Here is an 18,749-nt window from a genome sequence, read left to right on the forward strand (position 1 = left end):
CAAAATAATTCCCTCTTAAAGGACTCCAGTAAGCGACCCCACCTTGAATGGGCAGAGACACATCTCCATGGAAATCACCTAATCTAAAGGTCCCACCCACAACTGGGTGGATCACATTTCCATGGAAATAGCCTAGTCAAAAAGATCCCATCCAGCAATACTGAATCAGAGTTAAAGAACATGGCTTTTCTGGGGTACACAACACTTTCAAACTAGCACACGTTGATGGAAACATAGACATTTAGGCTAAACAGTGAAGGATAAGCTCTGAGTAGAGGAGTTAGAACTTGAGTTGAGGTAATCTAGAGGGAATATTCGGGTGATAAAGTACCTTTTGTGTTTTTTTTTTACCTGTTGTGTTTGCTTTTCTTTCCAGGGTTGCTGATAAGCTCAGGCTGTGCATTATATCCCTTAGGATGGAATAGCCCAGAGATAATGCAAACATGTGGGATGGTCTCCAATCAATTTCAGTTAGGTAAGGTGGCTTGGACAAGATATCAGTAATGCTTCATGGGAAATCTGTTTTCTGAAGAGTGTTACCTGTTAGAGGGGTCTCTGCTTGTGGGAGGTGATTGTCTTGGCCTTCCTCATGCTATTAGCTTGTAGGAAGTGGTGGTTTAGCTAGACTCAACTGGCCTTGCAAGCACATAAGTATTGGTCGTAAGTTCTACTTCTTTAACTATGCCTTGCCACACAGTTTATAAAAGCACTTCTACCCAGAGTCTTCTGACCAGTTTGGTGTAACACTATCTACAAAATGAATAAAAATATTTGGGGACTAATGCTCTGTCAATCCTCTGAATGAATCTAATTTCCTTTCAGTGTTTCCTAAGAGGCAATGTTTTCAAATATAAATCTATAGTATTATCATCCTCCCCTGAGGATATAAGAAAAGGTAATTTGCCTTACAACAAGCATGAGAAAACTGGATGAAACATTAGGTACTGTTCCTTATTGCAAGAGCTGTTAAATATTAGAATGGGTGACAGAAGTAGTTTAGGACTCTTCTTTGGTTACCAGCTCTCACTGAGAATGGCTTAGGTCACTATTGTGAATTGGGAATAATTTAGACTCTAATTAAAAGACTGCAGAATAATTCTCCAATCTATCTGGATGAAAGAAGTTAGGAGGTGAAATATCTAGGTTTCTTTGAGTATTCTCAGTATTAGGGGAGGATTTGAGAACAATGAGGCCACACATCTACCTGTAACTTCTGCTCCAAAATTTTCTTTTCTTTTTGTTAACTCAGACTGTTTTTTGAGTCTACCTGTCTTGTTTTTGCAAGAAGTTGTTCACTGTACAAACATAAAATGAGGGAAGAGTTATACAAAAGTGACAAGTGTGGATCCTGGACTGTTAATAATTCTGCCACGATAGAATGAATATGTAAACATGTGGGGCAGGTGCTGAAGAAAAGGCAGGTGAGACACTGGTCCTCCAACCTGGGGTAGAGAAAGCTGAAGATTAAGCACATTTCTCCTACTTTGTTGTCAGACCTAAGATTCTGCGCTTAAAATGCACACAACCACACACACGCACACACCTTTATTGCTATATAATTAACGTACCTTAAAATTCACCCTTTTAGGGGGTGGGGCAAGATGCCAGCATAGAGAGGTGTGGAATTTAGTCCTCTAGAGCAGCTAGTAAATAGCCAGGAACTGTCTAGGGAACATCCATGACCAGACACACATCACACAACAGTCTGGAATGGGTGGAAGGGCCAAGATCATGGCACAGAACTATAAGTAAAAACCCCCAAACTCTGGAGGCTGACACACCTCTGCCACTAGCATGGCAGGCTCAGTAGGCGACACTTCCCCTTGGGAAAAAAAGAAGCTCCTACTGAGAGCAAGGAACAACAGCTCAGCCAAGCTACAATTGTGGTTTTAATTGACAAATCACAGTTTGAATTGCTGAATACAAACTCCAAGCATAGATAAACCGAGAGCAAGCAGAAAAGGAATCCTGAGGTCTCTCCTAGCAGAGAAAAGGTGGTGCTGATGAAAAAAATATAACTGAGACTTTTGGAGTAGGCAGAGTTCAGAATACTGGAAAAAGGCAGTGCCCCAAGAAAGGGACACATAGCGCCAGCTACCCACTCCAGCTCTTGAGAGGTGAAACTTGGGGGCTGAGGACTGACTCTGAAAAGTTTCTTTTCTTTCTTTTTTAAGACTATTCTAAATAGCTCATTAGAAAAAGCCTCAGGCATTTTCAATTCTCTGTCCTGACCCAGGCAAGACTGCAGTTAAGATAGGTCTGAGAGACAAAGTAATGAGTCAAGAAAAGGAGATAATTCCCTAAAGGGCTTATCTTACCCAACAAAAAGGTGACTCAGTCCTCAATCAGAGAATTCAGACCCCAGGGGCTAAGCCTTCATCAGCCTTCTACCTCAGCCTCTGTCTCAATCACACCCCAGGCAGGCACAACGTCTGCTGAGAATTAAAGGCACCGTACCACTTTACACTCATAGGGAGCTGCAGGCTGACGAGCACCACCTACTGGGAAGGATAGGAAAATCACAGAGTCTAGAGGCTTCACAGGAATCTCTGACAATCTGCTGGATCTGATCAAGGAAATTTGACACTGATTACCCCATCTTCCTGAAAGATGGGCCTGTCATATCTGGAAAAATCTGATTGGGGTTGATCATATATGGGGAGACCTTCCTCAAAAACGAAGGTTCCATTAAGGCAGGGCAAGAACCAGAAAAACAACATCAATCATGAAAATTATGATCAGTTAAATAAAAACTATGCTTTAAGTCTAGAATAAGTTGAACTTTTACTTTTATTTTTATTCTTATTTTTATTTTTTTGTAGTAATGAAAATTTTCAAACATCAATGGTTATGATGAATGCACAGCTATATGATGATACTGTGAACCAGTGACTATACACTTTGGATGATTATATGTATGTTAATATATAATATATATCAATAAAACTGCATTAAAATTCATCGTTTTAAAGTGTACAATTCAGTATATTTTAATATGTTCATACAGTTGTGCAACCATCACCATTATCTAATTCTACAACATTTTCATCACACCACAAAGAAACTCCTTTCCTGTAAACATTCACCCACCCCTGTTCCATCCTCCAAGCAACTGCCTAGAAACCAGGAATCTACTTTCTGTCTCTATAGATTTTCCTATTTTGGACATTTCATGAGAATAGAATCATGCAATCAGTAGTCTTTTGTGACTGACTTATTTTACTTTGCAGGATATTTTCAAGGTTCATCCATGTTGTAGTTTATATTTGTACTCTGTTTCTTTTTTATGGCTGAATAATATTTCATATAATGGATATACCACATTTGGTTTATCTACTCATTAGCATATGGATATTTGGGTTATTTCTACTTTTGGCTATTGTAAGTTATGCTGCTATGAATATTTGCATACTCATTTTTGTGTGGACATAGGTTTTCATTTCTCATGGATATATACCTAGTAGTGGAGTTACTAGGTCAAGTGGTCACTTTATGTTTAAGCTTTTAAAGACCTGCTAGACTGTTCTCCACAGTGACTTCACCATTTTACGTTCCAATTCACAATACATTAGGGTCGCTTTTTCTCCACATCCTCACCAACACTTCTTGTCTTCTTTATGTTGTTGTTGTTGTACCTATCCTAGTGCATGTGAAGTGGTATCACATTACAGTTTTGATTTTCAATTCCCCGATGGCTAATGGTATGGAGCATCTTTTCATATGCTTACTGGCCATTTAGATATCTTCTTAACAGAAATATGTATGAAGTTTTTTTATCATTTTTAATTGGATGCTTTGCTTTTCTATTACCGAGTTGTAAGAGTTCTTTATACATTTGAATTCTATACCCTTATCAGATATATGATTTCAAATATTTTCTCCCATTCTCTAGGTTGTCTTTTCACTTTCTTGATGATATTCTTTGAAGTATGAAAGTTCTTCATTTTGTTGAAGTCCTAAGAAACTGTTGCCTAATCCAAGGTCAAGACTATTCCCTTAGTTTCCTTCTAAGAGTTTTATAGCATTAACTCTTACATTTAGATCTTTGATCTACTTGAACTAATTTTCCGGATATGATGTGAGGTAGGGGTCCAACTTCATTATTTTTGTTTAGCTTATTTTAAATTGTGGTAAAATAAACAACATAAAATTTACAGTTTTAATCATTTGAAAATAAAAAATTCATTGGAATTAAATATACTCACAATGTTATACACCACCACCAGTATCCATTCCAAGTCATTTTTATCACCCCAAAGAAAACCCAGACCCCTTTAAGCAGTCATTCCTCATTCTGCCTTCTTCCAGGTCCTGACAACCACTAATCTGTGCTCTCACTGTATGGATTTGCCTATTCTATATCCAACTTCATTTTTTATTTGTAGATATCCATTTATTACAGCACCATTAGCTGAAGAAAATATTCTTTCCCCATTGAACGATTTTGACACAATGTTGAATATCAACTGACCATAAATGTAAAGATTTATTTTGGATTTTTAATTCTATTCCATTGATTTATGCTTATCCTTATGCCAATAGCACTACCATGATTATTGTAAATTTGAAGTAAATTTGAAATTGGGATGTATGAATACTACAGCCTTGTTCTTCTTTCTCAAGTTTGTTTTGACTATGCTGGGTCCATTTCCATATAAATTTTAGCATTGACTTGTCAGTTTCTTCACAGAAGCCAGCTGTGATTCTGTGGTTTTAATAAGGATTGCATTGAGTCTGTAGATCAGTTTGGAAACTATTGCCTTCTTAACAATATTATGTCTTCCAATCTATGAACATGGGATGAATTTCCATTTATTTATGTCTTCTTTAATTCCCTTCAATTATGTTTTGTAGTTTTCACTGAAAACCTTGCAATTCTTTGTTAAATATATTCCTAAATATTTTATTATTTCTGATGCAGTTTCACCAACAATATCATCCAGTTTCATTCCTGATTCCATGATGTCAGCACCCCTTTTCAGCACAAAAGAATTAGAATAGTCATTACCCAGATATCCCTAAAGATTGAGAGAATGATCAGATGAGAGGGAGAAGTTGTAACTGAGAAATTAGGATTTAACAAATAATTATGATGACTGACTCATATAGATACTTATTTTTAGTTTCTAGTGTATTAGAATAGCCAGTAAGAAATACCTGAAATTGTTAAACTGTAATCCCATAGCCTTGATCCTTATAATGACTGTTTAATTATATAGCTTTCACCTTGTGATTATGTGATTGTAAAAATCTTGGGACTGACTCCTCCTTTATCCAGTAATAATATAAACACATGCATGAACAAAACTGTATTTGTACTATGAACTTTATATTCATTATCATATTTGATTATAAAACAACTCTATCAATTTGAGTTTATCTACTCATATTATCCTGAGAAGAAGAAAAAGGCTCAGATGCTCACAAAGCTCTTGATGCCAGTCTCAGTGAAGCTGTGCTCTCCTTTTACCACTTGGCACGTTTAGCTTCATGTAGATTAACATTACCTGGAACAATAAAACATCCAAACAAAACTGGATCTTAGCTATCATCTGGGTTTGACGGGTTCCTTGCCATCTTTTATTTATTTATTCATTTTTAATTTTTTTTATTTTTTGACTTTCTTTCCTTCTTTATTTGTGAAAAATAACATATATACAAAAAAGCTAAAAATTTCAAAGCACAGAACCCCAATCAGATATAGAACATATTTCAGACTTTGACATGGGTTACAATTTCACGACTCTAGGTTTCTACTTCTAGCTGCTCTAAAATAGTGGACACTAAAGGAGACATCAACCCAATGATTCAGCATTCATATTCATTTGTTAAGTCCTATCCTCTATGTATAATTCCACCATTACCCTTGATCTTTCAGTACCTCTCCTTAGGGTTGTTTGGGCTATGGCAACTCTAAATTTTTGACATTGGAAGGGTCTGTCACCAACATGGGGTAGGGAGATGGAACCATCTGATGTTTTGGAGAGGCTAGGCTCTCTAGGTTTCAGGACTTATCTGGACCAGGGACCCTTATGGAAGTTGTAGGTTTCTTGAAAGTTACTCTATTGCCTGGAACCTTTGTGGACTCTTATATATTGCTCTAGGTGTTCTTTAGGATTGGCTGGAATGGTCCTGGTTGGGGTTTGGCAGGTTATGATAGGTAGCAAGGTCTACCTGAAGCTTGCATAAGAGCAACCTTCAGAGTAGCCTCTCGACTCTATTTAAACTCACTCTCCCACAGATACTTTATTAATTACACTTCTTTTCCCCCTTTTGGTCAAGATGAAGTTGTTGATCCCACAGTGCCAGGTCTGGATTCATCCCTGGGAGTCATCTCCCACGTTGCCAGGGAGATTTTCACCGCTGGGTGTCATGTCCCACTTTAGTGGGGAGGGCAATGATTTCGCTTGCAGAGTTGAGCTTAGAGAGACTGAGGCCTCATCTGAGCAACAACAGAGGTCCTCCAAAAGTATCTCGTAGGCATGCTGCATTAGTTAGGGTTCTCTTCAGGCATTACCTCATCCAGGACAAAATGAGCAGCCAGGAAGTTTCCGAGACTCAGAATTGAAGTCCTCAGATTTTCTCTGTGTGTATCTAAATCCTCTCCCCTTACTTATCAGAGTCAGGTTCCACAAGTACCTGCTCTGCTGTGGCAGTTAACTGGAATCTTCTTTGATGAAGAAATACTTGCTGTGAAATATCTTAAGAAATTAGTGTTCTATTTTTTCTTTCCTTTTTCTTTTAGAAACTATCAAATGCATTTATTTCATCTTTGTCAGTAACCCTACCTCCCTGGTTTGCTTTTCCCTTTCCCTATTTCCTGGTATCCCTAATTTAAGCTTGCCTTAATTCATCTGTCTCCTAGTAAGAAAAAAAAAATCAATCATTTCTTATATGCCTAATTCTTTTACATATATATATATTAAATTAATAAAATCATTCAACAATCAAACACAAACATTCTTAATGTATGAACATTCCATACTTGGTGTGCAGTCACTGGCTCACAATATCATCACATAGTTGTATATTCATCACCATGATCATTTCTCAGAACATTTACATCACTCCAGAAAAAGAAATAAAAAGAAAAAAGAAAAAACTCATACATACCATACCCCTTACTCCTCCCTCTCATTGACCACTAGTATTTCCCTCTCCCCAATTTATTTTAACATTTGTTCCCTCTATTATTTATTTATTTTTAATCTGTATTTTTAACTCATCTGTCCATACCGTAGATAAAAGGAGCATCAGAACAGGGGGTTTCATAATCACTTTCTGAAAGCTGTATCATTATACAATCATTTTCAAGAAACATGGGTACTGGAACACAGCTCCACAGTTTCAGGTACTTCCCTCTATCCTCCCTAATACATCTTAAACTATAAAGGGGGTATCTGTATAATGAATAAGAGGATAACCACTCAACTGTGTTTGACATCTCTCAGCCATTGACACTTTATTTTGTCTCATTTCTCTCTTCCCCCGTTCAGTCAAGAAGGTTTTCTCAGTCCCTTGATGCCAAGTTCCAACTCATTCTAGGATTTCTGTCCCACATTGCCAAGGAAGTTTGCACCCCTGTGTGTCATATCCCACATCAAGAAGGGGAGGGCAGTGAGTTTGCTTGCCATGTTGGCTGAGAGATAAGCCACATCTGAGCAACAAAAGAGGTTCTCTTGGGGGTGACTCTTAGGCCTAATTTTTAGTAGACTCTTAGGCCTAATTTTTATCCTATCCTCTATGGAGATAAATTTCATATGACCAAACCCCAAAATTGAGGGTTTGGCCTGTTGATTTTTGTTTTCCTCACTTGCTTGCGAGAATATCAGTTATATGCCTAATTTATATAAGAGAATTATATTTAATAAATGTCCTTCAGTTTGAAATTTTGTAGGAGTTCAGTAAATGTCTCCCTCAGCAAACTGTTCATCCCTGGTTTCAATGAGTTATTGTCCTTTTGGAGAGAAGGCAGATCTGTATTTCCTAGACAACTATCAGTATAAAATTATGCAAGCAGCTGGCCCAGGGAGAAGTGATGGGATAACTTAAGAATTGTACCCTTTCTCCTCATATTTTCTTATCACCCTGTGCTTTCCTCTGAACGTTTTTCAGGTTTTCATTTTATTTGTGAATTAAGGAGCATAATCAGAGGTTGTTTTGTTGGGGGGCAGGTGGTGGTGGTAAGAGGCTGTTTCTATTTACGGCTTTGATATACTGACCCATTTACTAGAACTGAGCTAGTCCACTTATTTTGATATCTGTTTAGACTAGTTATAACTTTGTGGATTGTTAATGTTCCTGCCATCATACCCTATAACTTTCCTTAATGTTAATAAACCATTAAAAGGATCTTAGTAACCAGAAGTTGCCCTAGTAACTTCTGACATCCACCCAAAATTGGCATTTAAATAGAGGATATACGTCCTATAATGTGCCCTGGACCAGGAACTGGAAATCTTGGTGCTTATTCTAGGCCTGCCTCTGCAGGGCTGCTCTTCTCTGGCTTCATTCTCCACCTCTTGGTTCAAGAAGGCCGATGAAGTTCAGGGTTTCTCTCTCAAGTGAGAAGGCACATGGCGAACACAGTCAGGGCTTCTCTCTCGGCTGGAAGGGCACATGGCAAACAGGGCATCATTTGCTAGCTTGGTCTCCTGGCTTCCTGTTTCATGAAGCTCCCTGGGAGGCGTTTTCCTTCTTCATCTCCAAAGGTCACTGGTTAGTGGGCTCTCTGCTTCTCATGGCTATGTCATTCTTCTCTGGCTCTCTGAATTGCCATCTTTTATTTTAAATAACAACTTCTCAGATATTTTACTCACAACATATTTTGGTTTCCTTTGTATTACTAACCATCTGTATATATTTGGTTTGCATATTTGATTGCCTATCTCCCTTACTAGAATGGAAGTTCCATGATGGCAGACACCTTGTCTGTCATTTTTCATATTCAACAGATGTTTATTGATTGAATAAATCTGACCCAATGTCCTTAATTTAAAGGCAAGGGACCTGAGATCTGGAAAAGGACTCACCAAGATTGCGTGGCCTAGGTTTCCTGAATCTCAGGCAGGTAATGGTCTAGAAGAGGCAAGGACTATTGTAACTAACAAAATGGTTGAGGTAGTTGCCTTCAATAAGGTTGAAAAGTGCTATGAAAGAAAAGGAGGTTCTATAAGAGAGAATAATAGAGGGGCATCTATCTTAAATTGGGGGAGAGTCAGGAAAGGTCTCTCTCATAAGGTGACGTTAAAGAAAAAACTTGAAGGATGGTAGGGTTAACCTGGTGAAGTGTAGGATATAATTTATATTCTAGAAAAGTTCCTCTGGCAGTGTTGTAGAGAATGGTAATGAAGTGTTGATGAAAATGGAAGTGAGAGGTTGGTGGGGATGCTAGTGCCATGCTTTAGACAAAGAGATGGTAGTGATAAGGACTAGGGAGTGGTGGTAGAGCAGGTAAAGTAGACTGGTTTCAAATTTATTTCAAAGCTATAGTATAATCAATAGTAAAGGATGATAGATTTGATGTGGGTAAGGGCTGTGACTAGGAGTGGAAGTAGGAAAGAAACTCAGATTTAGACAGGTTATTTGGGGTATCTGAGTGAGAAATGCATGTCTACAGCTTAGTGGGGAGCTTTAGAAATTAGGAGTTCTTGGCACAAAGAGGATACTTAAAGCTATAGGAATAAATGGTTATAACTATAATAATGACTTCACTCTAGTTAATGTTTTCTATATGTTAGGCACTGTTTCAAGTGCTTTACATGTATTATCTCATTTTATCTTTTCAGTAATTGAATGAAGTAGATGCTATCTTATCCATCTTATCCTATATGAGATATATATTCTTATCTTAAAATTGGGAATTAGAGTTGCAGAGAGGAGAAATTGAGTTTAGCTAGGGAGAATGAGTTCAGTAAGAAAAGAAGAGGGCCCAGTCCAAATAATAAGAAATTTGCAACATGTAAAAATTGAACAATAATTTCAAACACTTATATAGCACTTACTACTAATGGTATTAATACATTATGTCTTAACAACCTATAAAGAAGACATTATTTTTTAAAACTTTTTTATTGTATAGTATAACATATATATAAAGCAAAGAAATAAAAAAAACAATAGTTTTCAGAGTACTCTTCAATAAGTAGTTACAGGACAAATCACAGAGTTTGTCATAGGCTACCATGCAATCCTCTTAGATTTTTCCTTCTAGCTGCTCCAGAATATAGGAGGCTAGAAAGCTTAAATGTTTTTTTATCATCACAATCGACTTTTTTTCCTTCTTTTTTTGTGAAAAATAACATATATACAAAAAACTGTAAATTTCAAAGCACAGCACCACAATTAGTTGAAGAACATATTTCAGAGATTGACATGGGTTACAATTCCACAATTTTAGGTTTTTACTTCTAGCTGCTCTAAAATACTGGAGACTAAAAAAAATATCAGTTTAATGATTTAGCATTCATGTTCTTTTGTTAAATCCTATCTTCTCTGTATAACTCCACCATCACCTTTGATCTTTCCATCCCTGTCTTTAGAGGTATTTGGGCTATGGCCATTCTAAATTTTTCACATTGGAAGGGTCTGTCACTAATATGGGGTAGGGAAATGGAACTATCTGATGTTCTGAAGAGGCTATGGCCTCTAGGTTTCAGAACTTAGCTGAACCAGGAACCCATCTGGAGGTTGTAAGTTTCTGGAAAGCTGCTCTAGTGTATGGAGCCCTTGTGGAATCTTATATATTGTCCTAGGTGTTCCATAGGATTGGTTGAAATGGTCCTGGTTGGGGGTTGGCAGGTTATGATAGGTAGCAAGGTCTAACTGAAGCTTGTGTAAGAGCAACCTCCAGAGTAGCCTCTTGACTTTATTTGAACTCTCTCTGCCACTGATACTTTATTAGTTATACTTCTTTTCCCCCTTTTGGTCAAGATGGAATTGTTGATCCCAAGGTGCCAGGTCTGGATTCATCCCTGGGAGTCATCTCTCACATTGCCAGGGAGACTTTCACTCCTGGATGTCATGTCCCATATAGGGGGAAGGGCAATGATTTCATTTGCTGAGTTGGGCTTAGAGAGTATGAGGCCACATCTGAGCAACAAAAGAGGTCCTCCAGAAGTGACTCTTAGGCATGCCTATAGATAATCTAAGCTTCTCCGCCACCTACATAAGCTTCACAAGAGTAGGTCTCATGATCAAGTGCGTGACCTATTGATTTGGGTGTCTCTAAAGTTTGACACAGTATCATGGGATTCCCTGATGGTAAGGTTTAATAGTTCCGTAGTCTTTCTCCCCTTCTTCAGGGGACTTTGCCACTACTTTTTGATTATCTGTTTAATATACTTTAGGATGTATCTAGGCATTAAAATAACCTATACAGGATTGAAGGAGCTCTTTCTTATCCTGTGCTCCCTGCATTTCAGTTGTTCAAATGAGCTATACAGATAGGTTGAGTTAGGCTATGCACTACAGAAAAATTAAGTTCCAGACCAAATAAACCTTTCTTCCATTGGTCTCAAAGAGTATGTGTGGTTCTAAAATATACACCCTGTCTTCCTTACCCCTATGTTCTGAATTACTTTAACCCCAATCTGTTCAGCTTCATTCCTATCTCCAAATATCAGGTTATATATATATATATATATAACAGCCTCTCAAAATCCAGGAATAATAATTACCACTCCGGACTTAATGTGTCTGTTCTAAAAGCTTACAATCTAGGCCCCTGTTTTCTTATAAGCATTTTCTAAAGGTGACAATACCATTGTTGTTCTTTTGTTTCTTGCTTATTTTGTCTCACAAAATGTCCCACGTGTTCATTGACATCGTTGCATGCCTCACGACTTTGTTCCTGTTTATAGCAGCACAACCTTTGTTCATAAGTATACACCATCATTTGTCAATCTACTTCTCAGACAGTGCATCTTTCAGCCACCTGCATTTATCGGGCATCATGTATAGGGCCCGAACTCCACAGTCCATCATCATTCTCAATTTTAGATAATTTCATTGTTCCCAAGGAAAGAAAACCAATAAACACACCCTCACCAAATAGGAAATCTAAACATCCTCTTAAGTCTTGTCCCTCCCCCCATTATTTACCTCTGCTGTTGCTGTTGTAGTGCTGCTGGTTTCCTTTTTTTTTTTTTTTTTTTTTTTTTTTTTTTTTTTAAAGGAAAGACAGAGAGAAGGAAGGAAGGATAGAAGGAAGGAAGGAAGGAAGAAAGGGAAACATTTTTAAACATTTTCTTGTTTTATTGTATTCTGTTTCTCCGTTTTTGTTACATGGGCTGGGGCCGGGAATCGAACCGAGGTCCTCCGGCATAGCAGGCAAGCACTTTGCCCGCTGAGCCACCGCGGCCCGCCTGCTGGTTTCCTTTTGAACATAGCTCATAGCATGCCATAGTGGTTTTCCCCCTGTACCCTGGACTTAAACGCTCTTTGTACAAGAATCATATCTTTGAAGTAATTCTTGCAGGAACTAGTTCATATTTCTAGTATTAATTAGTGGGACACATAGGTCTATACAACCCTTTTCAATCTTGTTCATCTTCAATATGGTAATATTACTTATAGACCCACTAGAGAGTCACCTTCACTCCTATCCCCTTACATTGGAGTTAAACCTCATTAGCTAACAGTTCACCCATCTCTAGCTGCTATGTATATCTAAGTCCCCTATATTCTGTACTATAATCATCTGATTATACCTTTTATACTGGTCATAAAAGTAAAATCATACAGTATCTAACCTATTGTGTCTGGCTAATTTCACTCAGCATTATGTCTTCAAGGCTAATCCATCTTGTCATGTGCTTCAGGATGTCATTTTGTCTTACTGCTGCACAATATTCCATCGTATGTATATACCACGTTTTGTTGATCCACTCGTCTGTTGATGGGCATTTGGTTTGTTTCCATCTTTCGACGATTGTGAATAATGCGGCTGTGAACATCGGTGTGCAAATGTCTGTATGTGTCATTGCTTTCAGCTCTTCTGGGTATATACCAAGTGCTATTGCTGGGTCATAGGGCAACTCGATATTTAGTTTCCTAAGAACCACTCAACAGTCTTCCATTGTGGCTGCACCATTATATATTCCCACCAGCAGTGCAAAACTGTCCCAGTTTCTAGGCATCCTCTCCAACATTTATAGTTTCCTATTTGTTTAATAGCAGCCATTCTTATAGGTATGAGGTGGTATCTCATTGTATACTTGATCTGCATTTGCTTTATAGCCAGTGAAAATGAGCATCTCTTCATGTGCTTTTGAGCCATCTGTATTTGCTCTTCAGAAAAACGCCTATTCATCTTAGCACATTTTTAGCTCATCTTTAGTCCGTTTTATAATTGGGTTGTTTGTTCTTTTGTTGTTGAGTTGTATGATTTCTTTGTATATACAGGAAATCAAACCTTTGTCTGATATGTGATTTCCAAATATTTTCTCCTATTGAGTTGGCTGCCTCTTCACTTTTTTGACAAAGTCTTTTGAGATGCAGAGGATCACACCCATCAGCATTCAAACATTCACCAATCTTAGAAAAAGCCTCTCTTGACACCACATTCTCCTACAGAGAAACTGAAGAGTACTTCAGTTTCTCTGCTCCCCTTCATAGAAAAACGTTTGTTAAACTTTTTAAGCTAGACATTTCCTATCTTAACCACTTTCAAGTGTACAAATTAGTGGCATTAATTTTATCCACAATATTAGTATCACCATCACCAACATCCATTACTCAAAATTTGTCGTCATCTCATACAGAAACTCTGTACCCATTAAACAATACATAGAAAAACTTTTAAAGGTCTTGCCTACACATGCTGTCTTCATTTTCCTCATCTCACTTTCTCTCTTCCACTCACTAACCCTAAACCTGTTCCTCTAGGTCACCGTTGTCTGCCCGACTCCAGTAGTCACTGCTATATTCTCATTTAGTAACTTGCAAAAGCATTTCATGCAGTTGAACATACACTCTTCTTTGACATACTGTTTCTTTTGTCTTCTGTTACCCCAAGTTCTTGATTTTCTTTTTATGATTGTCTTACTTTGCCAAATCTGCTATGACAGATGCCACACAATAGGTTGGCTTTAACAACAAGCATTTACTGTTTCATGGTTTAAAAGTTAGAAGTCCAAAATCAAAATATTGTGAAGATCATGCTTTCTCCAGGGGTCAGTAGCATTCTCTCACATAACAACATCGTTGATCTCCTCCTGTGGTTTTCTTTGACTTCTGATTTCTTTCTATAAAGCTTCCAACAATACTGATTAACACCCACCCTAATTCCATTTGGTAATACCCAAATACTTTCTCAGATTATCAAATTCACAGATTAGTTCACACCTTAAATAATAATGCATCTTCAAAGGGTCCTATTTACAAATAAATTCACAAATAATTTTGTCATCAGTAGCACTTAATTCTGAGGTAAGGTCTTGGCCATCCATCAGTGGATCACATTTGCAACATGCTCTCATAAATATGAATTAATTTGATCCTCAAAAACTCATGCATGTGAATTATAACATATGCACCACACTGATGCATGGTTTAACAATAGGATAAGGGAACACTATTTTGTTCATGTTTTTTCTGTAAACCTACAACTTCTTTAGTAATGCTCATGTATAAGCTATTTAGTAATGAGAAAATCCCGAGACTTGGAGAGGTTAAATGATTTATCTGTCACAATACAAGTTCGAAACAGAATTGCAAATAGAGCCTGTGTGTGCTGCAGTGACCTTTCCCCTCTTCATTGCTGAGGGTATTTCTTGAAATACTTCAGAATGTTTTTCTATAAGATACACCTTAAATTCATTGTTTCCAGAAACAAATTTGTGAAACATGAATAATATCCATTTTAGTATTCCATTTCCCCACTCCCACCCTCAGCCTCAGTCCTCCATCAGTCTCTTAGTATAATTAGAGTAAAAATAAATAAAGCAGTGGCTTGATCTGTTGGGATTCTGGGAGAAGGTTCCCAGTGGAATGGATATATGTGGGAAATTTTAGATGTCCCTATATTTCATTTGCTTCAATAAAATCATTTAATTTTTTCAGCTGAACTCAGTCATAGAAGAAACACAAAAGTGCGTGTGTTTTACCTATTTTCAGATCATATACTGTGTACCTGGGGCCTCCCTCTGTCCTTCTGGGATATATCCTACTTATCTAGCTCTTATATCAGTCTCTGTTCCTGAGAGAAAGTTTGTGTGTGTGCGTGTGCATGTGTGTATGTACAACTTTTGTGAGGGGGCAAGTGATAGGAGGGAATCTGGTGAAGACAGCTCTCAAGGCAAAAATATAAAGACGCATAAGGGATCCCAAACCACTTTTTCTCTAAATGTCTTTCTCTCTTCCTTCCACTGCCTTTCTTGTTTCTAGTATCTTCTAGTATGTCTCCCAGTCCATCTTCCAGGTCTTTTCACTCTCAGTCCTCCTCCAGTGCCTGCTCTTCCCCCTGGCAGATTGATTAGCTGACTCTCACCTGCAAGAATCTTCAGTTGAGCAGTTAGAGAATTGACAAGCATTAGTCACCAGTTTGCATTAAAACCTATAGTAGGAGGGATCTTGATAATCATTTATAGCTAGGAAAAGTAAGTCCTAAATAAGGGCAGAGAGTTTTCTCAAGGTCCCACAAGTAGGACTGACTTCCTGATTCCCTGACACACTATAGATGCTGTTCAATGGCAACCCAATATCTGTTGAATGAATCACTCACTCAATAAGCAAGCAGAAATCAGGCAAAGGCTCCAAGCAACTGCACTGTCAAGTTTAATGCCTTACCCACACTTTAATTTGATTAAGTAAATGAAAGTGCAAGCTAAGAAAGTTGCTTTCATGGTCGTTATTTGGACTGTAGCAATCAAATGAGGGTTTCATGGACTTGCACCCACACAAACAAATCCTTGAGATGTCCAATGTTAAATGGATGCCTTCAATTCCACCTTTTTCTTGTTATCCTTTACCAAACCTCTGATTGGCCTCAAAAGCAGTGGCAGTCAGGGAAGAACACAAAAGAGGAAGGGTGGCCATAGATTGCATAATAGTAATAGTGGGCTTTAGCATCAGCTACACCCTCAGCTCTGTCACCTTTGGCAAGATATTCAGCATTGTGAGCTGGTTGCTACTTCATGGGGTTGTTTGTATATGAAATCTTATATGCAAAATGTTTAGCACAGTGTTCAGTATAGAGTAGTTGCTAGTTCTTGTCTTTTATAATCTTCATCATTATAATGATATGAGTTGTCAAACTGAAAATGTTTCTGATACTTTAGTTTTCAGAAGAAGGGCCCATTAGAGCAAGGAAGCAGTATATATAGCATAATGGATAAAACATAGGCTGACAATAGAAAGACCTAAGTCCAAATAAGGGCCCTGCCAGCTCATAGTTGTGCAACTTTGGGCATGCTGCTTGACCTCTCTGTGTCTCAGTGTTCTTCTCTATAAAATTTCTCTCCATAGGGTTATTGGGAAGGTTAAATGAAGTAATACCTGCAAAGCATTTAACATAATAAGTCACATTAAATGGAATTTAGTATTAGTAGGTAATCAGCCCAGTTCTCAAGAGCATCTTTGGAAGGGATGTCCCAGGCTTGACTTCTGGGAGGGAGGAAGGAACCCATCCACCCACCCACCTTGGCAAAGGCCTGCATTAGTATCCAAAGGCCTGTGTGTGCTTCTTGTGTTTCCTCTCCCAGAGGCCCATTTTCTTTGTTCTCCCATCATTTCCTCTTATTCTTGCCAGTTGAAAGCCTTTTACAGTGCCATGGAGTTTGAACTTTATGGGTTCACTTCCAGGCATTTCCTATTACTTTTTCTCTTTGTCAGTTTCCTTCTTTGTGGACAGTGTTTTCTTGTGCTCATTAGAGCACAAGGAGGCAGCTTAATACATTCCCATAACCACAAAGGGGCAGCAGAGTATGTAGAAACAGACTTGGCCTGGGTACCAGGACACCTGGGTTCTAATTTTCCTGTACTTGCTTGGAACTCTGGGCCCTGGTTTCCCTGTTTATACAAAGACAGCATTAGACTAGATTTGAGGCACAACCAGAGGACACACCTAGCTCTTGCTATGACTTTCCTTCCTACTGTATCTATTTTGTTCCTAAAAATCAGGATAGTGAAACAATAAACCAATCTAACTCACCTGTGGAGGAAGGGGTCAGAATTTGTCCATGGGAATTGCCAAAGGGAACCCATATATTGGGATATCATCAGCAAGATTGCCCGGGCAGTCAGTTCTTCTGAAAAACATGTGGCTCAGGGTGTTGCTTAAGAGTTTTCAGTTGCCTGCCTAGCCCATATAAAGGAGCTTCCATCCATAGGAAAAACTGGGCTAAGCGGGAGGAGGTGGGAGGTGGTCAGGGTACCAGGAAGCAACTTCATTCAATTGCATGTCTCTAGTGCCAGGTGTACTCTTGGTGCTCTGTAAATGTTGCATTGAATGGAATAACAAATTTTAGTGTGGCGCTGCTGCTAACTTGCCATGTGACCATGAACAAGTAATTCTGTACTGTTTCTACATTTCAAAGGCAAGGATGATCTTGCCTACCTTCAGGGGTTGTTTTGACTATGAAATGGCAAAGTGTACATAAATGTCCGTTATGGAAACAATGCCTGACAGATGTAAGGGCTAAAGAATTTAGAAAGCTGATTGAGTGTTAGATTCCTACGCCTCAAATATTTTAGTGGCTAAATGTTATTGCAAGATTGCTATTGACCATCTACTATTCAAAATAGTGAGGTAATCATAGTAATGAGACTCTACATATCTCATTAGAGACTAAGATATTTTCATTTAGAATAGGAAAAAAAAAAAACAATGATGGTGCTTATAAACAATTTTACCTTTCCTAAAATAGCCCTCATAGAAAAGGGTGCTCATCATTGAAATTGCTGATTCCTAAGGTGACTTCAAGCACGATGATTCCAGCAGGCAAAAAGACCCTTACAAAGGTCTCAAGGGCAGGTCCTTTGTTTTACTTGGCCTTATTTTCCCAGGGCCTTGCAGAGAACTAGCCCCTAGCAGGCTTAAATACATCAGACCACCACACGATGGCAGTAAAGTCAAGCAAATTCACTTTGTCCTTTATTTCATTGCCTGGCCCTCAGTTCAAACAATACGAATCACAATCTCCTTTCTGATGTTTCTTCCACTGTGTTTCCTTCCATAAACCTTGGCATCTGCTTCTTTTTATACCTTCACTTTTTTTTCCAGAATTTTATTTCATTTTATTATTTGCAGGCGTTACAAAGAGGTCTGTGAGAACTGGGATTAAAAACGTTTTGCGTTATGCCTTTCAAGCATCTGCATGTGCTTTGCAATCTTTGGCCTGATTTCTCTTCCTGCTGTGTCCCCCTAAAAATCCCCTCTGAGAACACAGCTTATTCAAAATCAGTGGGCACCCCACCTGTGGCTTAGCTCCAGGAGGTTCATTCAAAGATAAGGCAGTGGCCTATTAATGAACAAAGGTCAGCCTGAGTTAGAGAATGGTTTCCCCACTGCTTCGCCTCTTGCCTTCTCTCATCACATCATAAAAGCTTTAAATTTAAGGTATTCCCATTAATTAGCTTTTAAAGAAGATTTGAAGTTTATATGTAGATGTGGTACTTTTTTAAATCCAAAATGACTTGATGACAAAAGTACCACATTAAAACGTCTTCATAGCAAGAAATAATTCTACTTCTAGAAATATATTCAAAGAAAATTTTAAGAAATGTTAAGAGTTATGTAAAAATAAATT

General features: G+C 38.1%; 1 protein-coding gene across 1 annotated transcript in view; it reads left to right on the plus strand.

The window, feature by feature from the left end:
- LHFPL1 (LHFPL tetraspan subfamily member 1) overlaps nt 1-18,749 on the plus strand; it is a 52,366-nt gene that overhangs the window by 11,579 nt on the left and 22,038 nt on the right. The window contains 1 exon segment of the mRNA XM_077146967.1: nt 377-475. Within this exon segment, the coding sequence (XP_077003082.1) occupies nt 377-475 (99 nt within the window).

Source organism: Tamandua tetradactyla, chromosome X (genome assembly GCF_023851605.1).
Source record: "Tamandua tetradactyla isolate mTamTet1 chromosome X, mTamTet1.pri, whole genome shotgun sequence".
NCBI lineage: Eukaryota > Metazoa > Chordata > Mammalia > Pilosa > Myrmecophagidae > Tamandua > Tamandua tetradactyla.